Source organism: Carassius gibelio, chromosome A3, assembly GCF_023724105.1.
Source record: "Carassius gibelio isolate Cgi1373 ecotype wild population from Czech Republic chromosome A3, carGib1.2-hapl.c, whole genome shotgun sequence".
In the NCBI taxonomy this organism is placed as follows: domain Eukaryota; kingdom Metazoa; phylum Chordata; class Actinopteri; order Cypriniformes; family Cyprinidae; genus Carassius; species Carassius gibelio.
Genome location: NC_068373.1, coordinates 17,255,337 through 17,281,598, shown reverse-complemented (window position 1 = coordinate 17,281,598; position 26,262 = coordinate 17,255,337). Strand labels below are relative to the sequence as shown.

The window sequence follows — 26,262 nt, the reverse complement described above, 5'->3', positions numbered from 1 at the left end:
TCAAAATTGTAGGCTGGATTGTAGAATATTCAAATAAAAATATACTACAATCTTCAACAAGAAAGCCTGAGGACAATAACAGGTCACAAATGTCTAGACGTGGTCAGTAATGATTTTTCTTTCTGATCTTTTATTAATGACTATTAACTATTCCTCAGTATTTTATTTGCTTTTAATAGTTCTCTAAAAGATCAATCTAGCCTCCACCATTCCATAATCTTTGCCTCCTTATTTTACCTTTTTATTCATTTTCCTTAATTAGGGAAAATTTCCTCAATTTTTACTTCTATATATGGCATGTCGTGCCCGCGCTCTCTCTCTTTGGCACATTGCCGGAGGCAGAGCTGGGGGAGGACAGTGAAATGTCACAAGAGCAAGTAGGTGGAGGAAACTGGGTGGGATATAATTTTGATTATACTGCAATATTCTTACAATTTCTTTATATTTTTCCCATTACAACCCTCTCTGTTTTGTTTTAGGCACTCTACATGAGATCATGAGCAGAGTAAGGTAGTGTTTAAGTACACACTACTGTGCAACCCTCTTGGTGTGGAGCCAACTGCCTCCTCAGCGATATTTCTGTCTCTTCCTGGTCTTCCCTCTTTACTTGCAGCTTTTACCCCTTGGATTTTTAGCACACTTACAGTAATCCTCAGAAGCATATATATATATATATATATATATAAACACACTGAATCATTTAATATATAGGCAATTATGGCACGGGAAAGATTTATTTATTTTTTTATCTGTAGAGCAGACAATATTTTGATAGGTCAGCAACTTCAGTGTATGGACAAAAATGCTGAACAATCTTGTAAATATCTCCTGTTGTGTTCCACAGAAGAAAGTCATACACATTTTGAATAACAAGAGGATGTGATGAGCACATCATTTTCAATTTTGAGCGAAATCCCCTTTACGGATAAAGAATACATACGCAGAACACAGACAGGCACAAACTCCAGATCAATAAATCAATAACGTTTCCACCAATCACTTCTAACATGTTTTTGTTCTCCATTTTTTACCCACCCTCTGAGTGTCAAAAGAAAAGAATGGAAATCAAGCAATATTGATTAAACCATTTTTTGAAGAACTGAAAATCAAACCATCCACCCTAGTCTGTCTATTTTCTTATACCATAGACATCTTATTTCTTCCATATGTCTGATTCTCAGTACTATACATTTTAGGAACACCTAAAATGTCCAGTAACACACCTCTACCACCATCATCTTGCCATTTCACCCCACTCTGTGCAACACTGGCGGCTTGAAATGTTGGGGGAGGCACAGGTACAGTAAAACTGTCCATATACAGACTACTTTTACCCCGGTGGGGCACAGGAAGAGGTGGACGAGGCAGCCGGGGTTGACATGATAAAGTGGATGGCGCTTTGTGAGCAGGAAGTCGGCTGTGAGCTGCACTCTTGGTAAGGGTTCCATTAAAGGTAGCTGCATCCAGGACAGAGCAAGGAGACAAATCTGACCTGAAAAACAGGATTATCAATAAGTAAGAAAAAGATAATTATTTAGTGTGGAAGGAAAAGTCACAAGGCTGTCAGATGAGTATTATTACATTGCATACACATACTAGCTAGTGCTTTGAGGTCCATTATCTTCTTGCCTCATCACTATGCTGACCATCACTTAGCTCATATATTACTTTGTCAATAGAAACACATGTGGGTCCTCTGAGACTAAAGCTCTTCATTCCTTAGCATAAGGAAACATCTTTGTATATTCAATAACATTGCTGGCTCAATAAATGTGCTAAAACACAGGAAGAAGGTTTAAGTTCAGTTTGTCCTTAGTTATGAAGTCAGCAAAGCAGAGATACCCGTTTAAAAAATGAACAAAGAGAAACACAGGTTACACTGTCACACATACTTTCTGTGAAGAGGTGTGTGAATTAGTGTCAATGTGTGTTTGTGACCCTGACTGCTGCCCACCAATCAAGAGCTGACAAGGTTCAGGAGGCCAGGTCAGAAGGTGAGATGAGCGATGCTCCACTAAATCACTCCAATCAGGCCTGCAGCAGGCCAACATGAAAATGAAGCATTGTCGAACGCTGAAAATTAAAAGCTAGATGAACCTTAAGCTCAATGATTATTAAAGGGATTCAAAATTGTATTCGAAAATGAATCCGGTCATCATTCACTTCATGAAATTCCAAAGCTATGACTTACTTTCTTCAGTGGAAGTTAAATGCAAAAATGTCTGTCCACTGCTCTGGGTGTGTGTTCACAGTGTGTGTGTTCACTACTCACTGCTGTGTGTGTGCGCACTTGGATGGGATAGTGTTATGTGCAACGTAATTCCAAATAATCAAGAATTGCGAGAGATCTGTTCTGCTGCTATACACAGTGAAAAGTCAGAAAACTACTTGAAGCTTTCATTGCAAATGATTCACTATAGGCTAGATTTACATCCCCCCCTGACATTCAGGGGATGGATGCTTTGCTCTAATGGCATCTAGAACGCAGATTACTCAAATAGTACATTACCCTCCACTTACATCTTGGGATTAAACCAGGTCATCACTTTTGAGAAGCCACCACTGCTGACCTCAGATCTCCTAACGATCATTTAATCCATTAGTGCATTCACACTGCCCTCTGGTGGTGGAGAGTTACCTGTTAAAGTGCTTGAAGTCAGTCTTGGTAGTGCTAAAGACTGGTTCCTGCACAAACGCCATTTGAGTCGTTTCCAGCTGTTTGTACAGTGCCTGAGTAAAATTAAGAGAAGTGCAAGTCATTTCTTTGGCCTAGAAGCTCCAGTGGAGATAAAGCACTACTGAATCCTCAAGACTATGAGAGTTATCCATTGAGATACTTTGCATGAATTAGCATTTTTTAAATATTGTTGTTTGAAATTCCCTACTCCTAGAAAATTTCTATTTTTTTTTTCACACAATGGAATCCAACGTTACCATAACTTACAGTGGAAGTGAATGGGGTTGTTTTTGGCATGTGAATGCAGAAGAAAACGTATACTTTTCATAAAAGCACTTACATGAATTCCCCTGTTAGAGTTGCAATGTGTTATATCTTGTGACTTTACTTCTCAATCAGTGAGGACAAGTGACGTTTTTCACCCTCGTCATCTCACCTGCATCATGTTAAAGTGTTCAGACGGAGGTTCACGTGCTGGTGATTGACCTCTGTAGCGGTCCTGCATTTCACTGGTGGGATTAGAGACCACTCTCACTGTTGGCCGGTCTCTGAGCTGTGGAGGATCAAACACACACGTGAATGACAAACATGAAGACACAGAGTTCAAAGACAATCTCCAAAGAAAAACTCCCTTTTACACACACGTCTCACCCTGTGGGCCAGCTCATTGAGGAAGTGTGTGGTCCAGTGCGCAGGGGCTTTAGAGTGGATTTCATTGTACAGAGGTCCATTCAGTAGCTTTCTGTCATGCTCCGTGTGTGAGGTGAGGGAGAAGTGAGCAGAGGCCGGCACTCTGTTCTGACGGTGGACGACTGGAGGAAGAGGGGCATTCTGGGACAGTGACAAAAGGGTAGTTGAAGGGATCACATCTGGTTTCTTTGGTTGTGTCCCATTAGGCCAGTCAACAAGAAAGGTTAAAGACTAGGCCACTTTAAACTTGATGTATATTATGTTATGAAATTTTTTTACTTCTAAACATTATTATCTTCCACATCAAAGCTCTATATAAGACCACCACCTAAAGCACAATATTAACGTCACAATGTTACAACTATTGCGTCTTTCAAACTGAATAAAATTCGTTGTTAATTTGCTCAGTTTCGTTTTTGGTCAAAGACGTTACTGGTTACCATTATTTATTTTGTAAAAGTTAATAAAACAAACTTGGTTGGTAACCAGTTTGATGTTCCTCGCACCTACCTTACAAGTTTTAAAATAAAACGAAGAAGGTTGCAGATACGCATGTCCAATGGTTGTACTTGTTTGAGCCTTTCGTCTCTGGTTATCCATTCGCTTCATGCACTCCCCTCGCAAAACTGAAAAATAAACCACCAAAAAGATACAGGAACTCCTTTCCGTCGAAAACTAGAAAAGTGACATATTACTGATAAGACCCTTTATGTGTTTAGTCCTAGATAATGCTTCGCCCGTCCATAGGAATTGAGTCTGCCTTGTTTACGCTTACCTGCTGCTATGGACACGAACGCGCGTGCATGTGTGTAACGTTACACAGAAACTAAAGAGTAACATTAAACACTCCTCGATCGTCTGTGTTTTCCGAGAAGCGTTAACTTAACTTAAAAAATTTAATATTTGTAACATATATAAATAGGCTAGTAGGCTTTTCTTTTTTTCTTTTTTTTTTTTAAATAGGTTACTATTAATTTTGTGTTAACTCATATACCAGTCAAACTTAAAAAAAAATTAATTACATTGTGATATTTTCATTACCATTAAACTCAATTTTCATGACAATTAGATTACAATAAACCATAATGCAAAACAAATTTTCACTCTCATTATTACAAAAAAAAAAAAAAAAAAATTAAAAGACTAAAAGAGTAAAAATTAAAGACATAGTATATTAAAATAGCTATGATATTTTGTCAAAACTATGGTTATCATTGTAATTTTTTATAAACTGGGCATAAATCAACTCAGCAGACTATTAAACTACATTGTTGGTTTTAATGCATGAATAAATTAACTCAAAAATTCAAGCATTAAACATAGGCACTATGATTGGCAGCACAAAGCCACTCATAGCAACATTTTCATGAGGACCCTATTTGAGTGTAGCATGCTTTGCACAGAGCAATCGGTTCATGCTTAGTACAGAGCAATCAGTTCATTCAGTAAGAGTCATTTGTGATAACTGTTTGTGTATTGTGTGTACACCTTTTGTAGCTCACACAGTGCAGAACACATTATACAAGAATAGTTACAGAAGTGGGATGCATAGCTTTAACTCTTATTGTCAATGCATGTCTTCTGAAACACAGACTTGATACGTGAGTGAATGAATAATGGTCTAAGGAGCCATCATCCCATTCAGTTCAGCAATAATCCTACTGCAAAAGACACAGGGTCCTATAAATACACATACTGTGTATTTGCACTAGCCGGGCATTTTTTTTAAGTTCTCCTCTGTGCTAACAGACACACACAACCCCTGAGAGCATCACAGGGTGCAGGTTCCACATAAGAGTACAATAATAAAAAAAAAAACATTAGACTCAAGACAGACCAGATGCAGTATGCAGTCTCTCCGGGGGAAAATAGTATATTTGAGGTCTACATGTTTTGAGATCGTTCCACTAACATATAAATAGCTAAGAGTAGTCTACACTGATCTCCTCTGGGTCTTCTGTCATCTTACAGGAGCAGAGAGGGTGGCAGATCAGTCAGAAGTTGAGATTGGTTAACCCCTGGATTCCAAAGACCTGTCGGTGAAAAGAAAATGAAGGGCGAAATTCCAAAATACAGGCTATATATGCACATTCAGCAGAATATCTCAGATTTCATTTAAAGACATTTAACATGCATATTCCATGCATATTGTTTTATTAATTTATTACATATTAGCAGTGTTGTACACACCATAATAAATACAAAATAAATGTTGTGCGATACACTACCAGTTCAGTAAGATAGGAAGGAAGTGAATGTTTTTATTCAGCAAGGATGTATTAAATTTCAAATGGATCAAAAGTTACAGAAAATACATTTACATTAATTGTTTTTGTACTATTCATCAAAGAATCGTGGAAAAATGCATCATGCTTTCTGCAATAGTAGTATCACACCTCTTTTCAACATTAATAATACAAAATGTTTCTTAAGCAGCAAATCAGCATATTAGAATGATTTCTGAAGGATCATGTGACTCTGAAGACTGGAGTAATGATGCTGAAAATTCAACTTTGTCTTCACAGGAATAAATAACATTTTAAAAGATTAAAATACACAACAGTTGTTTAAAATGACAATAATGTGTAATTTTTTTAAATGCAGCCGTGGTAACCATAAAAGATCAAGAGTAGTGTATGACTTTCGACCAAAACAAAAATGTCTCCTGATTAATGATCGACTGAGAGATGGTGAGGAAAAGGAAAAGTCACACTCACGAATAGCTGGTATGTTGCTGGCGTCTCCTGGCACTTCTCATCTTTTCAAACCTGGCTTCCATCTCTTCGAGGACTTTAGGGGTGTAACGCACCACCAGCTTCACTGAACCCTGCGCTGCCTTTAGCAGCTCTACAGCTTTCTCATGATGTTCTCCCTCCACACTCTACACACAATAAAAATAAAAAGGATGTTTAGAAGGCAGTTATTCTGGCAAACAGCAGCTCTTAAAATCAAGGTCACACCCCAAAACATAAATGATACGACTCAAAATCGATATGTCCCCACATACCACTCCATTAACAGAGAGCAGTTGATCTCCTCTCTTCAGACCACCCTGACGGTCAGCAACACCCCCTGGGATGACCCTGGAGATGTAGATGGGAGAGTTTTGCTCTTTTCCACCCATGATGTTGAACCCAAGCCCCTCGTCTGTTTTAGGGAGCTCAACCACTCTTGGATGTGCATGGCCTTCACTGGCTGCGAATGCTGCTACTGTGGCCTGGAGAAAGACAGCAAATAAATGTCTACATCATCAGTATATGATCATTCTTGTTCAACAGTGGCAATTTTTGGGGAAGAAGGTACCTTTGCAGTGGCTTGTGCTCGGACATCAGGCCCACCTACAATGTCCAATGTATCATAAAGCTGCTCATAGACCTAGAAAAGAGACAGTCATTTCGACTCAAATATTTGTAGTTTACAGTTAGTTTGACACATTTATAATTAATGAACCTAACAAACATTATAACATAACACACTGCTTTGCTGATCATTAATTCTGATTATACATTCAAATAGCAGAAATGCCCTTAAAGTTTGATTTATATATTCATGTGAGTATATAAACAATAATATTTGTTAATGATAATGATAATGTACTATCTGTTGGTCATTATTGCAAAATAAACCCCCACAGTATCACACAAGACCTTTCGGCTTTGGGTTTATTTTGTGAAAATGACTGTGTGACTGTCAATTATCTTGCTTTCCACACAGATGTTGATTTCTAAATAAATGGGCATTACACATTGATTTTAGTAGCCATTATATTTAATTTGAGAAGAAAACAGACGATAGCTAATTATACATTTTAGCACTCAGATATTTTCAGAATGTCATTACTGAACAAGAATCCAGAGCCATGTGAAGATGAAAGTCATTGCGCAGTTTTCTTAGTTAATCCTATGTAAGGTTTGTGAAGTAGAAGGCAAGATTTAGTGGCATGAATCACAATCATAGACACACTGATCAAAATCTTGTCTTCCTATAATGTGTTATCTATCAGCTACACAAAGAACAGAACATCTAAAGGGCTTGTGAAAACTGAGTAAGTCTGACAAGAGTGTCATGTAGAATATCGGTGCAAGTTGTGAACAGAGTGGACTTCTGCTACTGAAAACCATTACTACAAATCAAGGAGTGAGATACAGAGGCTGAAGTGAGATGGCGTCTCAGAGAGACAGGAAAGGAAGTCATTCAGGAGGAGGAACAGTGCAGCACTTTTCTGTCTAAGAGAAAAGACCATTCACGTGTGTACGAGAAAGACGACAAAGTGCTGTCGTAAGTGCTTACGTGGTGATGCAACATTTGTGACCCTGGACCACAAAACCAGACTTAAGTGGCTGGGGTATGTTTTTGTATCAATAGCCAAAAAACATTGTACGAGGCAAAATGATAGATTTTTCTTTTATGCTACCGTAAATATATCAAAACTTAATTTTTGATTAGTAATATGCATTGCTAAGAATTTATTTGGGTAACTTTAAAGGCGATTCTCAATATTTAGTTTTTTTTGCACCCTCAGATTCCAGATTTTCAAATAGATGCATCTCGGAAAGCTTATTCATTCAGCTTTCAAGGATGTAGAAATCTCTATTTTGTAAAATTGACACTTAATACTGTTTTTTTTGTGGTCCAGGGTCACATTTGACTTCAAACCTTAATTTTATACCTAGCTATGTGTGTCCATTAGTATTCTGTGAAATCGGCACAAAAAAAGATACAAATTAGTAAATATTTTCACAGTTTTTTTTTTTCATTTATCATGTATATATTTTTTAATGAAGGCAACGTGTTACAACTGAACATAATCCAGCAAAGAGTTTTGCCCATAGTGCAGTCCTTCTGTTATGCAAGCTTTACCTCTCGGATGGCAGCACAGAACTTGCTCTGTAAAACTCTCTGTAGAGCCTGGAGTTTGGGAGGCGGAAGTTCACCACTTCTCTGAAGTCTGTCCAACAATTCGATCACTCTGCAAATATCTGTCAGAAAATAAAACATTGCAGAAATATTGTGCTGCTTGAAAGTTTGTTTTTTATAATTTTCTGTATTTCTGCATAATCTGTTTTTCACACACACAAAAAATTATATATATAGCACACACACACACTTTATCATTTATTCATTCAGGAAAATGTTGTGGAAGGACCTGAATCAAGTTCACTGGAGGAAACCCACTGGGTTAAAGCAGTTTCTGTACTGAGGAATGGGCTAAAACTCTTCCAAGTGGTTGTTCAGGACTGATCAGCAAATACAAGAAACATTTAGTTGCAGTTATTGATGTAAAAGTGGGTCACACCAGATACTGAAAGAAAGGATTCACATACTTTTGCAGCTGACAGATATGACCACTTTCCTGAATAAGTTACATTTTGATACATTTTATACACAAAGTATATATTTGTGCCTTGTTTATTTTATTGGATTCTCTGTGTCTACCTTCAGGACTGAAAATCTGATGAAATTTTGGGTCACATTTATGCAGAAATATAGAAAATTAAAAAAGAGGGTTCAAACATTTTCTAGCAGCATTGTAACGTTATACAAACAAAACAAAAATAAAAACAACCTTCTGACAAGGTTAACCTGTTATGTAAAGTCAACTAGTCAAAGAAAGTTCTGGTTATGCATTGAAAGTAATTATGGCTTCAGGACGCATTCTTTAATTAAATGACTTTCATAAAAATGCTTAATCAGTGGGCTACATCTAATCCAATAACGGAGTTCACGGCCCGAATTAACGATAGATCATTTAGTTTTCTCAAGACAAATAAAACACTACTGAATACTAACAGATTAAGACATCTAAAGCAGTACAAAATAACATGGAAAGGTAGGCAAAATTACTCACTGTCATGCCTTTCTCTATCCACAAATGACGTGTGTGTGTGTGTATATATTTTTTTATGAATCTCAAGAATAGCAATACAAACACGAGCACTATACTGGGGACATCCATTCACATCATGGGCACAAATGTGCCCTATTCAGCGCTCATTATTGCCTGATTAAGACACAAGAGGCTGTCCGTTCATTGTGAGGGCTTTCTGCCAGAGTATTTTCCAAACAGCACTTGGTTCTGTTCATTATGTCTCGACAGATTCAAGTAAATTACCTCTTTCCAGGCAGAGCGGCTCCGTCATCGCCGCCATGTCCAGCTCTTTCCCCGTGTGATAATACGACATCATGAAGAGCGTCTGCTGCAGTGGAGGACCGACGCGCTTTCAGCAGGCGTTTTCACCAGGGACAGAATCGTAAGAGGTCTTTTTGAAGCTGCAGGAAAGGGTTTTCAATTGTAAAACTCAATCGTCTTCTGCAGGTTCCAAGTGAAAGGGCGAGATGCGCGTGAAGCCTGTGCTCCCGTACCAGCCGCTTACTGAATGACGCAATACAATACGTCAGAGGCGCGAGTTTAACCAAAGCCTTTTGCAGCCTAGTGTCTGAACTGATAATATCGTTTATTAGACAAGACTTAGAAATAAAGAACCAAGACAGACAATAATTTGGAAATAAAGTATTTATTCGAAAATGAAAACCATAACCATTACGACCGGAGATACAAGGGAAAAAAAAATTAAATTAAGAGCGATTTTGTGAACCCATTCCAGACATTCCTTAAACAAAAAACATATATGTCAATGTTTGGTGCCTTCGTTAATATGGTAAAATCAGGCGCCACTGTACAATTTGAAAACGATCCACACATATTGAACCAAATATGAAACATTTTTCAAGACAAAAGAGAAAAAATAAAACTGTTGGGTGCAGATATACAAGGAACCTTGTTCAGATAACAATACAAACCAATAATAAAATTACTCTTGTAAATCAACAAACATCTATGCATATGGACAACAGTACTAAACAACCACAATCATGACAGTTACCCATCCCTTACCGAATAAACGACGCCGTAATAAAATACAGTGCCTCAGTCAAGAGATCTCTTCCTAGCAGTGCAGTCACTTGATACTGAGCTGATGTTAGACAGGGAATTCAAATGCATCATAAGGCTAGCTATTTAGTGAAGTTTTGTATTTCTAGAAAGCCCCATAAATTAAATAACCTGGGTTCAACTACATAATCTTTTGATTTTAACAATGGATGCTTCTTTCCAGGGACAGTATAATACTTACACACTGTGGACATAGTGCAAGCATTAAATAATGGTTGAGGATATTTGTGAATGCATGTGGATGCATGTTCAGTACTCATCGCCCTGGGCCTCCATCCTGTATCCATTCTCATTAGAGGCATAGCCCTCTCCTGACTGGATGGAATCCTGATCCATCATCATCATCCTCATCCCATCCTGTGAACCTTCTTCTGATCGCGGTGGCAACTGCTCTTCACCATCTTCACCTCCGTTACCTAAACCCTCCTGATCTCCTGAGGAGGATATGTGTCTGTCTTCCCTACGGTCCCGATCGCCCCGGTCCCGCTTGTGCTCACGGTCTCTATCCCGGTCTCGCCGTCTTTCCCGATCTCGGTCTCTATCTTTATCTCTGTGGCTGCGCTTCCTATCACGGTCTCTCTCCCTGTCTTTGTCTCGATCCTTTCCTCTCTCCTCTCCTTCGGTCCCTCCATCTGCACCTCGTCCTGGCTCACCACCCAATGGGTCCTCCACACCCCTTTCTCCTCCTTCAGGCATAATGCCATCAACTAGCCCACCCATGCCTTCCTCTCCTCCATCCGCACCTTTCCCTCTCTCTCGGTCTCTCTTTCTATCCCTGCTCCTGCTTCTCCTCTTGCGGTCTCTTTCTCTATCTCTGTCTCTACTCCTCTCTCGGCTGCCTTCAGCAACACCTCGGTCTCGTTCCCTGTCTCTGCGCCGATTGCCCCCTCCTGCCTCCTCCCCTGGAACTGCAATGGCCCTCTCACGCTCACGAGACCTGGTGCGTCTGCGTCTCTCTCGAGATCGTGAGCGGCGGCGCTCACCACGGTCCCTCTCTCGGTCTCGTTCTCGACTGCGATCCTTGCGTTCACGATCCCGATCACGGTCACTGCAGGACAGGAGGCAACAGAGGTCAGGATTGGAAGACTAAAATGCATCTACCTAAAAAGACAATCATGCCCCTCTCAACTTACCTTCCAATTGGTCGGTCATCATAGCGGGAAGTGTCATCTCTGCCAGAGTGCTTGATGTTGACATCTGCCCCTCCTCTCCTTGTACCACCAAGACCTCCACCTGAACAGTGAAATAAATGTACGATGAAGTTGTGAAGCAATACTTTTGAACACAACCATACCATCTTTACCAGGGGTTTGGCCCTGGTGATCCACTGTCTTTCAGAGCTTTGCACTACAACAGAGGTGTTCAATCTTGCTCCTGGAGGGACACCATCTTGAAAACCAGCTAATATGCCTCCTCTGGATTAGGCTACTAGCTACTTCAAGGAAAAAGGGGCAAGCTGCAGCCAAACTCTATAGGACATTGGTCCTCCATGAACACCCAAAGCCTAGAAAAGAACACTTAAAAGAAAAATAAATACTCACCAAGTCTCCGTGGGTGCCATCCTTTGACCGTTCGTCCTCTTTCAACATCAACAAGCACTCGGCGTCCATCAATTTTTTTGCCATCTGCATGCTTGTAGGAAGCTAGAGGAGTTGATAGGTGAGCAGTGGAAAAGAGGAGATTGAGGGATGAAGGGAATAAGGAGAATACAGAGAAAGAAGAGTTGGACAATGAGAAAAAAGAATACACACAACAGTATTTCCTGCTACATACCTTGAATTTGGGATGGACTCCATGCAAACATGTTAAACCATTTAAAAAGGCACACGCTTACCTCTGAATGGATAAGCCACCAGTAATGAGAAAATGATAATGCTGCCACCATCCATTAAAAAAAAAAAAAAAATCCTCATGTTCATGTTCAGTTAAAGATTACACTCTTAGAAAGATGCACACCAACAAATGTGTGATTTCATTTGTAAATTTAAGCAGAGTTGATTACCTTGAAATAACTTCAAAGCACAATGCTCTGGATTAATCCTGTTTATGAATGCACATTGTTAATATGCCAATTTCATGTCAACAATAAAACCTAAAGTGACTATTTCAAGTTTCTAAATGCCTTAAATTTTAGAATAACGTATTGGGGAATGTGAGAATGTAGGGTCCTATGATTTCCACAATGTGGAAAATGCAGACAGAATTGCAGAATCCAGTCATAAAAACAGTTTACTATCTAACATGGAGTGTCACGGAATTTGGCCAGTTTTGGATGGATCCATCAAAAAGAAAGTCAGTACACTTAAAGCAAAATGGTGATATGGTGACTTGTGTCTGTGTATATTAAGCCACAAAAATCCCACTTTAAATATGAAACCTGCATGTTCTGCTTGTCTCTTGGGTGAATTAATGGTGCAGATACAGTTTCATTTACTACACATACTGAAGCTCACGTGACGATCAGTGTTTTCAGCCATCTCAATATAGGAGTCCATGAACAAACAATCTCTAGAACTATTCGGAGAGTCAATTCCAGAGCATTTTACCATTTCTTTTGAGGAAAACCAGACATAAAAAAAAGGATTTCATAGGGCCCTAAAATGTTTGCATGGACATCTAAATACTCAGCATTGAAAAAAAAAAAAAAAAAAATCCAGGCACCATTTGACAGTGTAAAGAAACTAAAGCATGTGCTTTGAAAATTCAGCAAAAAATCTGATGTTCAAAAACAAAAGTGAAGGAACATTTGAGTGCTACAACAGAAATTAAGTGATGCAAATATAAATCGAGGCAGTTTAAGGTTATTCAAGGTAGATCACAAAGACAAGGAAGCATTGCAGTCAACAAACTGGACCACACCAATCATCTCCAAATTTAGGGAAACTCACATTAACACAGTTTTATTCTCATTAAATCTTAAAGCAACAAGAAAATAAGGCACTTAGTGAATACAGTTAAGCTAAAAGCCAAACTCTCCATTCTCCAAAATCTTACACATTCATTCACCCTTATACACACACTTTCTGTGAGCATCAAAGCACCATTCACACACACATCATGACAAACCAAAGGAGTAAAAAATTAAACCAAAACCATTAAGCAGAGCTTTACTTTACAAATTATATATTATAAGAAATTTTCTAGAATTTCAGCTTTTAAATAGGTTACAAGTTTCTCACTTCAATATGGCAAAACCCTTCGGTCCTTTTCCTTCTGCTGGTCTAAGGTAAAAGTCTAAGCCCTTAAGTATTTAGTCATTATCTCAGTGTTACTACATTACCTGGAGATGCTATCTTACCATAACACCTGGCCAAGGATGGAAGTCCTTGATGGAAAACCCCACGGAAACGTAGCCTGGTGATTTCAGCTGCCTCGAATCAAAATGTCCTTCAGTACATTTGATACTTGTTTTTTTTTTTTTAACAAAATTGGACAAACTTGATCCAATCCTTCAACAAGCGATACGATGAAATCCAGGAAGCTACTCTGGTCTGCACTGTCGATGACGTTCAGTTGAAACCCATTATGAGGGCCTTACCATCGAACCCTCAAGTCCTTTCGTACACACCTCTCCTTACATCTCAACTAGAGGGCCTTACCAACAACCCTCAGACTACCATACCAAACTAGAGGGGCTTACCAAACACCCTCAAGGCACCAATCCATCCAACACGAGGGCCTTACCATCCACCCTCATTTTTATCAGTTAACAGAGGGCCTTACCACAACCCTCACCTACTTAACTAGTAAGAGGGGCTTACCAACCACCCTCATATCCATAACATCTCTCATATTCTTTATAAAATCTACCTCGCAAATGAGTTTAAAAGGATTTCCATTTTGAAATCTAACATTTAGAAAAATGAGAAATGAAATTGAATAAACCCTTAACATTTGAGTTAAGGAAAGTAAAAATGTTAATTCTACTAATTTTAATGCCGTTTTTTTTTTCAGCTCACTTGGAGTTGTAAAGATGAAGATTTAAACGGGTTAGCTGTACACATAGGAAAGGTTACTCTCCATGCAGCTGCTTGCTTTTCAACCTAAATTAAAATTTCTTAGACTTATGGATTAGGTATCTCACAGAAGAATCCAGGTACTGAGTTTAACCACTGACGCTGTATCCTTGAGTATCTTTAAATGTAACTGGGTTCTGTGCAGTGATTGGATTTGAATATCCAATGCCCTTGGTAATCTATTCTATTAAAGCCGATTCCAAACATCTATAACATTAATATTACGTCTACACACACTAAGAATTTTTATTTGAAAAACAATTACCAAGCAAGTGTATTTTGTGCCATCCTTTACATAATAACGGAGTTATGGTCCTGACCTAAAATATATAGTAACGCTTAGCGATATAAAAACAGCTTACAAGAAATGACGTGAAATACCCATTCACATCATCACTGCACAAAACAAAAATACACACTTTGTGCTTTTGTAAAGTAGCAGTGTTATAATGCAGTCACAAATTCACTGAAAAAAGGTCCATTGTGTAATTGTCAATAGTGTAGTGATATGTGAAGCAAGTCACACAGAAGTCACTTTCAAACCAAGCTGCTTTCCGTTGGTCAATGCAGCGAATTTATGAGACCAACTTAAACCCGTAGCGAAAACTGGGGAAATATTTTGCGCTCCCGAATTGAAAAGTTATTGATCGGATTCCTATTAAAATGACATTTTTGCTTTTAAAATCTGCTTTCACCAAATGCCAAATTTGACTGCACCTTAATATCGGGTATTGCATGTAAGTCAAACTGCTTTATTGAATAACAATAACATTCATTAAGCCATTTTATTCAGCATGTTTTTCATATCAAATCAGCTTTCACTGACATAATTTGGCAATTGTGTGCTGCACACAACCAACAGGTTCCCTTTACTACACCGATTTGTTTTAAATGTAATGGTCCTACGGTCTAAATCTCGCAGAGTACAACCACATTAATAGAAGTATGATGGCTTTAATAGAAGAGATTAATGAAAGGCCCAAACTCACTACAACTGGCCCAAGCCACACTCAATGACAACTGGAAGCCCTATGTTTAGCCCTAATTTGGGGCAGGATGTTTAGCCCTAAACTGGGGCAGTGCTTTGGTTCACCTAACCTAGAATTAGATGAGGGGTGTAAAGAAATCTTACCCATCATACAAACCCATCATACCAACCATATACTGAGCAGTGGTAGTAGGGTGTAGATGTATCAAAACCTTCATCAAGATCTGCAAGCCAGCTCTGGCCAATAGCCATCAGAGATAGGCGGCTGCAGTAGCAATGAGAACAACACACAATTAATAGAAAGCATTGACCCGCTCCGCAACACTTGAATCATGAGCGCCCCTGTGTGAACTGCGTTATAAAATGCCTTGATATTATTGGCTGTTTGTGCACCAGGCATGAACAGGTGTGTAAGTATATGGGTCACCTTTTTCACTACAGACGGCCTTAGCCTTTAGCTTACCATCACCGCTCCAGCCGGAAACACACTGCTATGTCACACTGCCTAAACATTACAAAGATGCCATAAAGTGGCAACATTCATCAGAATGTGTGTTGGGCTAACGCACAGCACACGTCACTTTTCCCCCACATGTGCTGCACCATCACACTCACACCAAATGCAACACACACATACACAAGGGGGTAAAACAGGAATATACTATGAACACCGACATAATAGGGTAGACAAGCAGTCATACAAGCACACACACACACATGGAGTTTTATAATTTCACAGATATATTCTCATATGCAAGTTTTAAATATTGAGTGGTTGGCTACACCTAAATAGTCATTGCAAAAAAATTAAATAAAAATAAAAAAAAAACACCCACTAGAACAGATGGACTATGACCAACACACTTTGTTGCTTCAAAATAAAATATGAATTATTAGTTTAAGGGAAAAGACAACAAGTGATGCATTGTAGTAACAGATGTTGTAGCTGGTGAACCTGTTTTAGTCATTTAGGGAATTAGAAGAACAAGAAGTCTTAGTTACTCACAGTGCATGTCTCTCTCGTGTTCGTACTCAATGAACGCATAGCCTCTTGGTTTTCCAGTTTTCTTGTTGTACACAATATAGATCTAATAAAACCAGATTAATTCAGGGATGATTCTGCAGGATAACAAATAGGCAGTAGCACTCTATGGAAACGTGCATAGTAGATATTTAGTACAACTTACCCGTTTGATAGGACCGTAGACTTCAAACTCACGCCGCAGTTTGGATTCTGTGGTGTCATAATTCTGCATAAACAGGAAAAAAAGCATGCAAGATGTGAGTCTTTGGGACAATCTCTAAACATTTAGATTCATGTCAAAAATACTCACAATTCGAGCCACAAACAAGGTCTTAAACGCATCTCCTTGAGCATTAGGATCATTGTGTGGGTCCCCTGTGGAAATACAAGAAACAGTTTTTAAGATTCTATACGAGAGGGTTCTTTTGGCTCACTTATTAATAAAGTGTTTACTATACATTAACTAGACTGTGGTGGCCTGCCACACTTTCATAAACCGAAAATATTTCAACTTCTCATTATAACATAAAAAGCCTTAAACATTGCGTATTGAGCCATTGCTTTGTCAGAGTACATGTCAAACAAACTAAAACCAAAAACTTAAGCATGATGGCTTAACCCCCTTATGAAACTGTTTGGGCTACGTATTTCAAATCAGAGCACACATTTCACAGGGTCTGGTGTTTTCCACATCTCAGTTCAAAGTAAATGCAGTAAATGCTACTTTTGCATGTGCTGTGAGTTTAGCACACGTCGGGGAATGGAGTGGCACCATTTACACTTTCACATTTGCATCATTTATGTGGGCAGATGATTATATTAATTCACTATTGTTGTAACGACGAGATGTGTTTGTAAACCGGTTTTCACAGAAGCTGGAGTTTTCCTACAAAATGAAAGTTCAGCTACAGTTTCCATCAAAATAAAAGCTCAAGGGTTTATCTCTTGCAGGCAGGGCCTGAAATACTGTACAGGCACAACAAGTGCACTGTTCGCGATGCTCAAAATACTGGATTTAAATAAGAAGATATAAATACTGGGGTGGGGATATATATACACACACATGAACAAATTTCTGGAGGGAACTGACTGTTTTCAGAAAAGTTTCAATGACATTTTCCCTCATTTCAGTCTCAGTCAGATGCGTTTTATCTTCCATAATTTCACAAATCTAAAGTCAGAGCACTCTTTTTGCTTCACATGTTGAACTTATACAATCAAATTTAAATAAAATACTACTCATGCTACATGTTTGTAGCATCTTTCTTTGTATTATGATTAAAGTCCCCCTGTGGTCAAATTAAAAAAATAAATTGTGTTGTTTGTCTATGTCGTCTTTTTAATATGCTTTTAGACAAACCATGTGCCAGTCTATTTATCAACACAATTGCAGACTATTTTCTCCTTAAAACTGTAGTTTCCCAATTGCGGTCACTAATGTGGTTTGAAACAGCCTTTTGCTACGTCACAAAATTAACCAAATCGCATCAAGGGATCATACCCTTATTTCATTAACTGTGATGCAAAGCAGAGGGTCGTGAGAAGGCAGCCAGGTTAATCCGTTAATAGTTCTATTTCTTTGGAAGATGTTTTGCTTACATTTATTTGTATTTAGAACCGCTAACTTGAATAACTTGCAGCAGCAGTGTAAAAGTAGCCTGGAGTCTGGAAATGACACGCAATTTGGAAACGACAAAGCTGCATTTGAGTCTTTAAAGAGTAACTAAACCCTAAACCAACTTTTTTTAGTTAATGATCTATAAGAATGGGGCTTTATTAAGGATGTTCATTGATTCGAGTAACTTTTTTGACATTTGAGTTTAAAGTGTTTTAATTTTACAATATATGGTGTAAAAACGTCTGAGTGCGGCCCTCTTCAGGTTGAACGGTGGCTACTGCAGTTGATTTTTCCTATTGGATGTTGCGGTGGCAAGTGACGTAAGGCCGGGCATACACCGTGCGATTTTCATCCGATTTTGAGCCGAATTCTGACTCGTGCGACTTTTTCGGGTCGGGCCAAATTTCAGCATTTTCGTGCATCGTTTGTCGTGCAGTGTACAAAGGGAAACGAGAGACGATAAGCCTCTCCCGACCGGTAATCGGTTGGATTTCTGACATGTCAGAAATTTTGGTCCCCTCTCGTGAGGTATCGCACTATTGAAACAGGGCTATGAACCGATTTTCCGCGTTCCCTCACTGCGCATGCGTGAAACCGTAAATGAAACCATGGTGACACCTGATACGGCGTGTAGTGTGGACTGAAGTGATGGAGGGATAACTTGTGGAGTTATGGCAAAGAAAAATAAAAATAAAAGAGGGGGAAAAACGCCTGCTTACCTCCAGTTCGCGCTGCAAAATGGATTTTGACCATATTGGCCACGTCTAGATACGCCAACGCTTTTTTTTTTTTTTGACGTTTCAGCACACAGAATTGCGCATATCAAAGCAGTGCGTTTATCCCGGGAAAGCATGTTTATTCAGAAACAGCCACAAACATCTGGGTTCTGAGGGATCCTACGTGTTGATTCCCCATGTATAGTGTGAGCAGTCAAATCGCAACTCAGCAATCGGACCGTACAGTGAGCGCACAAAAATTGTGAGCTTCGGCTTTACATTGCATGCGATTTACCCGTACAGTGTGAGTTGGTACCTTGCCAAAATCGCACTGAAATCGCACAGTGTATGCCCGCCTTAAGTGGTGGCAGGTGACGTAAGCAGTTTCCAGCTCACCAAGCCCCTTACATTTATTACATTTACATTACATTTATTCATTTAGCTGACGCTTTTATCCAAAGCGACTTACAATTGCTATATATGTCAGAGGTCGCACGCCTCTGGAGCAACTAGGGGTTAAGTGTCTTGCTCAGGGACACATTGGTGTCTCACAGTGGATTCGAACCCGGGTCTCCCACACCACAGACGTGTGTCTTATCCACTGTGCTAACACCACCCCCTTAGCGCAAGATAACATGCCCTTGGCAGTATAAAACCATCTTGTTCCGTCAAAATAACTGTAGTGAACCAGGAGTTGGAAAATGATCAGGATAGACTATTATTGCATCTATTTACCATATCAATTATAGAGTTATTTAGATCTTCAGATTAGCATAGATTTATCTGTATTTAGTACAGTGGTCAGGATGGTATGTAGGTGTTTTGCTGGTTGTGACAGCACTGCTGGACTGCATAGTTTTCCTGCAGACTTTAAATTTAGGCGCCAGTGGTTGCATGCACTTGGCCTGGAAGACCGTGTGTTCCCGCCTAGAGCTGGAATGTGCAAACTGCATTTTATACAGGATTGCTTCTCCAACGCATTGGAGGTGGAAATGGGCTTCTCCACACAGCTCGCGCTGAAAAGCGACGCGGGAATTAAGACCGCAGTTTGAGCCAGTTGCTTGAATTGATATGAACAGACACCTCGACATCCTTCATTCAGGTGAAGGTGAGGGAGAAAAGTCCTCTACTTCAAATGATCGATCTGTTGCAAAGCTACTTGCGTCATTACAGTCACTCTCCATTTTAGCGTCTCTGACAGCAGCTGTCAATCAATCCATCACTGCGGGTCTCAGGTTCACGCCGCACTCGCTCAGCCCTGCCCTAGGTTCGTCCCTTCTATCTCCGCTGTGATCTGCCCACTTTTCAGCATTTTTCAAATATTGTCAGTGGGTGGAGTCAGGCTCTGACCAGGGGTTTAGTTACACTTTAAGGAATTTCAAGGACACAACATTATCAATTAAGTAAATTTAATGCAGTGGTTTCCTCCTATGGAGCCCCTAAAGGGACATGGTGGGGGAAAACAACTTTTCAAATCGTTAGCGTTCTCTTGAGTTCAGGCAAAAACTTCCGGTTTAATTAGCAGAGGTTCATACAGCTCCATACGTTCACAATGGAGCGGTTCATAGAGTTTTATTTTGAACTTGGACTCAAGTACAAAGAAAGACCTTGCTTAGTTCAAGGCACTGTTTTGGGACATTCTGAAACCCTTAATGAATGTACTAAAACCGTGACATTGGAGGACTAAATTCGGTACCTACCTTAATTTTTTAGGGACAAGCAGAATAACCCAGAATATGATCTGCACATTAAACTATGGTTTTCCAGGAGAGAGAAAAAGCACGTAACATGCATTTCAGCTGAATATAAGACCGATATAAAAAGCCAAAATTTTATATAAAATTTATTAAAAACATTACCTATACAGACAAGCAATTTGTTCATATCTGCTTTCCTGTGCATAATATATATATTATTTAATAGACTGCATACCAGATTTTGGCTTTTTATGTTGCTAGCTTCTTCCATTAAGCCACATTAAGTGTTTTCTTAACAGTTTTTTTTTATGGGGGTGAAAAAGTTTTCGGAGTCTGGTTGTCTAAAAATAGTATGCATTATTAATAAGGTGGGGACTGAATTTGGTCCACCAGTGTCACTGTTTTAGTAAATTAAGCCACATTAAGTCTTTCAGAACGTCCCAAAACCATGCCTGAAACTAAACACTGAATGTATTCATTTATAATTGATTATATATAATGCTTTTTGAACTAGAGGGTAAGAGGTCCACCCACAACAGTCTCACAAAACCCTGTGGGGAACACTGTAATGGGTTCATATACTTACAAAGCTTCAGTTCTGTTTCCACCACAACTTGCCTCCTTTCCATCTTCTCCCTTCTCTGCAATTCACAATGGACCATATTACAAACAAATATAATCAAGTTCCCATGAGAAAATCTCACTTCCAAAAAACATGAAAATTGCCCAAAATTAAGTGTACTAAAAAGACTTGTTACTCACAGAGGTCCTTCAACATATCAGATTTATTACGTAATCTGTTCTCTCCTGAACTCATAATCCCACTGAATAAATATCTGGCAACAGCTTATAAGAATTCAGCATTAGAAACCATTATTAAACTCCATTCAGTCCAGACAAGCTCACCTTTCTCTCCATCCTCTCGTCCCGCGTCTCTGCTCGTGTGGGTGGAGGTGCATCTCTGGGGTCCTAACCAAGAGTGGGTGACAAAACATCATTATATAACAGTATTTCGGAATTTGCATCATGCATGCAACCATTTTCTGATCGAACACTTAATGTGCAAGTCTCACAAAAAAACTTCCATAAACTGTAAAATAATATTATACATAAACTACGTCAAAAAGCACCTCGAAATGCCTGATGAAGGGGGCGATCCCGCAGTACGGCTGGTTGTGATGTTTCTCATGGGGAAGTTTCTCCAGCTGGGGCAGGAACGGGATCGGATCCCGCGGGGCAAACAATGCCAACAGGTTCGGGGGAAGAAACTGAGTCATTGTTCACCTGGGAAAGATACATACATCGATGCATTGTTACCCAGAACAACCTTTGACATATTACCCAAACACCAGATCTGTGCAGTTACTGTGGTTAATTGATTAAAACGTGATTTCAGTTTCTCTATGATCGCTCAAAAACACAGCAGGGACATACTGATGTTTGTAAACGTAGTGTTTTCGGGCATTTTCCAGTATCTGCATCAGTAAAGTAACACCCCCTCAACGATTTTGGGAAGTTAGCAGCTAGCAATGCATGCTAAGTTAACGTTACCTCGGTTGCACTACATTTTTGATTAAATAACCAGCAGGTTCACTATTAAGCTTGATATAATAAACAAACCGAACACTGGACACGAGTAATGGAAGTACAGTTTCTGTAACACACGTGTTTAGGGTGAGCTCTAGAGATCGGATCAGAGATAGCCTCCCGCGGTCCTTTACGTTACCTCAGCTTTTCATTCGCTTCCGACGAAACCTCCAACTTTAGCACAAAAAACTCTCTGCGTTTCGTCTGTACGAAACCTTCGCGCGTGAACTTCTTAAACAATCGTAAGTATTCTGTATGTATTTCGGTCCACACAATATACCCAACATGTATCCTCGCCAAGCTGAAGTCGTTCTTTTCTTAAAATGGCGCGAGGCCGTAAACTAATCGGGTATCTTACGACTTTTCTCGGTCGCTTTGCGCTAGGGGCGTGGTTAAATATTACAAAATAAAAGCTTTGACTGGATTCCAGAAGGTGACCATCCTCAAATCCCTAAAACTAAGTAAAAAAAAAAAAAAAAGATTCGTAATGTAACGTCAAAACAATTTATTTATTTACTTTTTTTATTTTACACACGTAGATCCACATTAAACATGTCTAAAACCCGATATAAAATAAAGTAGAATTAAAATTTATAAAATGTTATTTTTGCCAAAAGCTTCCCAAGGTTTTTTTAATCTATCAACAAAACGTGCAGCCATTCATCGTGTGATTAAGTACATCTCTGTATTAATACTGTAGCACAGCATGATATACTGTTCACTTCCACTGATCCTACAGTTCCTCCCAAACACAAGAGGCACTATAACCGCAGTTCCTCACGTTCACTCTAGTGTTTTCAAAGGAAAAGATGGCGGAGTCCGAGGAGCCAAAAACAACCTGCAAGTTTCTTTTTAAGAAATCAAACAAGACATTTTCCGCACGGAAAAGAAAAGCAAGTGATAGCGATAAAGGTATTTTTATTCTTCTTATTTTTTTTCATGGGAGCTCAGTAATGCATGTTTGGACTGGACAGTTTTATGTAGTCCGTACGTTTAGTCAGTATTCACATTGAAATCATTTATGCAGCTCAAAGTGTGTTAAATCACTGTGTGTTTGTTCCTCAGACAGAAGTAGCGGCGAGGAGGGCAGTGCTGTGGTCAGAAAGAAGAAAGCATCTGCTGCGAACCCCATGATTCAGAAAGTATGTCGGCGCTTCATGTGTTGTGTAAAATCTCCATTATTAGTCTTTTTTACGAAGCCATAACCACCCGTCATTTGCTGCACACTCCTCCTTATAGACAAAGAAAGTGGAGAGGGAAGAAGTGTCATCAAGTGAAAGTGAAGAGGAGAAAGAAGACAAGAATGTGACTGTCTCTTACAAGTCGACTCGGTCAGCGGTGAGTGGGTTTACATTTATCTAATTTATACTGGAGAAAACCTTCTTAATTCATAACCACTTGTGATTGTACATGTTGCTGTAACTTTGACCAGAGCTACTGATTCATGTAATCCAGCTTATCACTGTGTTTGTTGCAGAAACCAGAAGGACCAGATGACATGGGGGCCACTGCTCTTTATCAGCTGGACACAGAGAGGGACAAAGATGCTCAGGCCATTTTTGAGCGCAGCCAGAAGGTCCAGGAGGTACGATGAACAGCAATAACCAGCACCAATACTGTAAATTCAAATTTATGTGTATAGTGCGCTTTACAATGCAGATTGCATCTAAACGGCTTTACAGTAGTGCACAGAAAAACAGTGTGTGAGTTTCAAAATTGTTTAATGAAGATTCACTCTTTCAGTTATAAATATACCTTCAGAAGATAACCATCAGTTCAGTTATTTAGTCGAGTCACCTTTGTGTGACTTATAAAAGCATGTGGAAACAATCTTGTATTAATTCAATTTTAAAGGCCTACTTCACCCAAAAATGATACATTTTGTCATCATTTACTCACCCTTGTGTCTTTTCAAAAAGAATATATTAAGCAGGAGACCAAAAACAAAGACAAAATGACCATAATTCAGTTGATGGTTTATTAGGATCGGACAATATTTGGCTGAGATGCAACTATTTGAATATCTGAGGGTGCAAAAAAAGTTGTCCAAATGAAGCTCTTAGCAATGCATACTATTAATAAAAAAAAGTTTTGATATATTTACGGTAGAACATTTACAAAATATCTTCATTGATCATGATCTTTACTTAATATTTTAATGATTTTTGGCATGATAGAAAAAGCAATAATCTTGACCCCTACAATGTATTTTTGGCTATTGCTACAAACATACCCCAGCCACTTGAGACTGGTTTTGTGGTCCAGGGTCACATGTTGTTTGGGTGGCAACAAATCAGAATCTGTTCATTCAGTGGCATGCCTGTATTTTATTTCTAGGAGCTCACTGGTAAAGAAGACGATAAAATTTATCGCGGCATCAACAACTACCACAAATACATTAAACCCAAGGACTCCACCATGGGCAACGCTTCCTCTGGTATGGTCAGGTGAGTCAGTAGAAATGAGCCGCTGAACCTGTTTTTGAGGACACACAATGTTTAACTGATCCATAATGTCTTGTACCTGATAGGAAAGGACCAATCAGAGCGCCTGAGCACCTGAGGGCCACAGTACGATGGGATTACCAGCCTGACATTTGCAAAGACTATAAAGAGACTGGCTTCTGTGGGTTTGGAGGTGAGTAAGCAACAGTTTTCTCTCCGTTTGTCATTCTTTTGAGGTTCATGTGAACACCCATATTTTATTTTTATTCTCAGACAGCTGTAAATTTCTTCACGACCGCTCCGACTATAAGCACGGCTGGCAGATTGAGCGAGAGCTTGAAGAAGGACGATACGGGGCAAACAGTGAGCCATCTTTAGTTACAGGTCTTTGAAGACATTTGGTTTCTTTTGTTTTGCTTTCTGACATATTGTTTATCTCACAGATGAGGAGAACTATGAAGTGAGCAGCGATGAAGAAGATCTTCCTTTCAAGTGTTTCATTTGTAGAGATACGTTTAAAAACCCCATTATCACAAAGTGAGTGCTACACTAGGCCATGGCCAGTTTCAATTGCAAATTATATTACCTCCTCTTACCAAAGCAACACATCCCCATTATTTTGCTTCAGCCTCTATACATCATATCTAAATCATTTTGCATTGTGTTTGCATGTCATTGTCACATATTCTCAGTTCAGAAGTGTAATGTCTTTGTTTTCCAGATGCCGGCACTACTTCTGTGAGGCCTGTGCTCTACAGCACTACCGCAAATCTAAGCGCTGTTACGTCTGTAACCAGCAGACCAATGGCGTCTTCAACCCTGCCAAAGGTGCTCATCTATTTATTAAACCTTGAATTGAACACAACATACATTACCATTCAGAGGTTTGGGGTCAGTTAGATTTTTTGGGAAATAAATTAATACCTTTATTCAGCAAGGATGCATTGAATTGATCAGAACTAAGATTAAAGACATTTATAATGTTCCTGGAAAAATGTATCATGGATTCCACTAAAATTATTAACCCCCCCCCCCCCCCCCCCCTTTAAAATTTGAGGCGAATATTCTCTTGCATTAATCAAATACCTAGGAAAGGTTTGGACAATTCATAGATCCCTGATCCTTTCACTCATCAATATCATATATACTATGAAATGAATAACAAGAAAATAATTTGTAGTGTATTTTGTTTTCCCTCAGAGCTCATGGCTAAGATGCAGAAACAGCAGGCAGCCGCTGACCAGCCTCCCTCAGATGAGGATGACTAGAACCACACCGCCTCCCCTTCTGTGTTTCGCTTGTCATTCAGTTATAAATGTTTCTAAACCTTTGGAATAAACATACTTTTAAGAAATCTCCCAGGATAAGATTTATAACTGAAGTTTTGATAAGTTTAAATTTTTAATAATTCTATGAGGTGGGAAAACCCACACAAAAACTATAGTGATAATGACACAAAGAAACAATATCATTGTAATTAATTTCAGCTGATGAAGGTTAAAAATATTGACAGCCAATCAGAATCCATCTTGCATTGAAGAACTTGAGTATTTAATGATTACAGATGACATACCAGTGTGGTATGGTTGGTTTGAATGTCAATATATTTGTCTTGGAGAGGTTAAGTGAGTTTTGTTAGATGATGGCAAAGATAAAGTTGATCTATAAAAACATACTTTTTTAACATTATTAAATATAATCTTAAGCAGATATCAAAATATATATATTTTTTATAATTTAGACAATAGTATAGAATTCTTATATCTGTCCTTCATTGGTTGTCGGCCATAACATGGAAATAATTATCAGTTATCATTGTTTGTAAAACTGATCAGTGCTTTCCCTATTATAAA

At 39.0% G+C, this 26,262-nt stretch overlaps 4 protein-coding genes across 4 annotated transcripts; 1 reads left to right on the top strand and 3 right to left on the bottom strand.

The window, feature by feature from the left end:
- Nucleotides 1-684: 684 nt before the first annotated feature.
- Nucleotides 685-4,147, bottom strand: zgc:193811 (uncharacterized protein LOC559801 homolog). Its single transcript, XM_052546989.1, has 5 exons — nt 3,878-4,147; nt 3,329-3,508; nt 3,114-3,230; nt 2,639-2,730; nt 685-1,492 (listed from the first exon to the last, which is right to left on the bottom strand). The coding sequence occupies exons 1-5, from the start codon at nt 3,974-3,976 to the stop codon at nt 1,138-1,140; spliced, it is 843 nt and encodes a 280-aa protein (XP_052402949.1). The 5' UTR covers nt 3,977-4,147; the 3' UTR covers nt 685-1,137.
- Nucleotides 4,148-4,625: 478 nt separating this feature from the next.
- lin7b (lin-7 homolog B (C. elegans)) lies at nt 4,626-9,739 on the bottom strand. The gene is made up of 6 exons (XM_052546978.1): nt 9,480-9,739; nt 8,228-8,346; nt 6,671-6,742; nt 6,375-6,584; nt 6,085-6,248; nt 4,626-5,400 (listed from the first exon to the last, which is right to left on the bottom strand). The coding sequence occupies exons 1-6, from the start codon at nt 9,550-9,552 to the stop codon at nt 5,379-5,381; spliced, it is 660 nt and encodes a 219-aa protein (XP_052402938.1). The 5' UTR covers nt 9,553-9,739; the 3' UTR covers nt 4,626-5,378.
- A 127-nt stretch (nt 9,740-9,866) lies between these two features.
- snrnp70 (small nuclear ribonucleoprotein 70 (U1)) lies at nt 9,867-22,303 on the bottom strand. The gene is made up of 10 exons (XM_052546923.1): nt 22,105-22,303; nt 21,509-21,662; nt 21,285-21,347; nt 20,965-21,019; nt 16,658-16,722; nt 16,511-16,573; nt 16,330-16,411; nt 11,861-11,962; nt 11,453-11,552; nt 9,867-11,367 (listed from the first exon to the last, which is right to left on the bottom strand). Exons 2-10 carry the CDS (start codon nt 21,653-21,655, stop codon nt 10,569-10,571), a joined length of 1,476 nt encoding a protein of 491 aa, XP_052402883.1. The 5' UTR covers nt 21,656-21,662; nt 22,105-22,303; the 3' UTR covers nt 9,867-10,568.
- A 406-nt stretch (nt 22,304-22,709) lies between these two features.
- On the top strand, nt 22,710-25,763 carry rnf113a (ring finger protein 113A). The gene is made up of 10 exons (XM_052546966.1): nt 22,710-22,877; nt 23,031-23,107; nt 23,205-23,303; nt 23,443-23,550; nt 24,303-24,412; nt 24,496-24,602; nt 24,683-24,772; nt 24,853-24,946; nt 25,131-25,237; nt 25,610-25,763. The coding sequence occupies exons 1-10, from the start codon at nt 22,775-22,777 to the stop codon at nt 25,675-25,677; spliced, it is 963 nt and encodes a 320-aa protein (XP_052402926.1). The 5' UTR covers nt 22,710-22,774; the 3' UTR covers nt 25,678-25,763.
- The last annotated feature ends 499 nt before the right edge of the window (nt 25,764-26,262 follow it).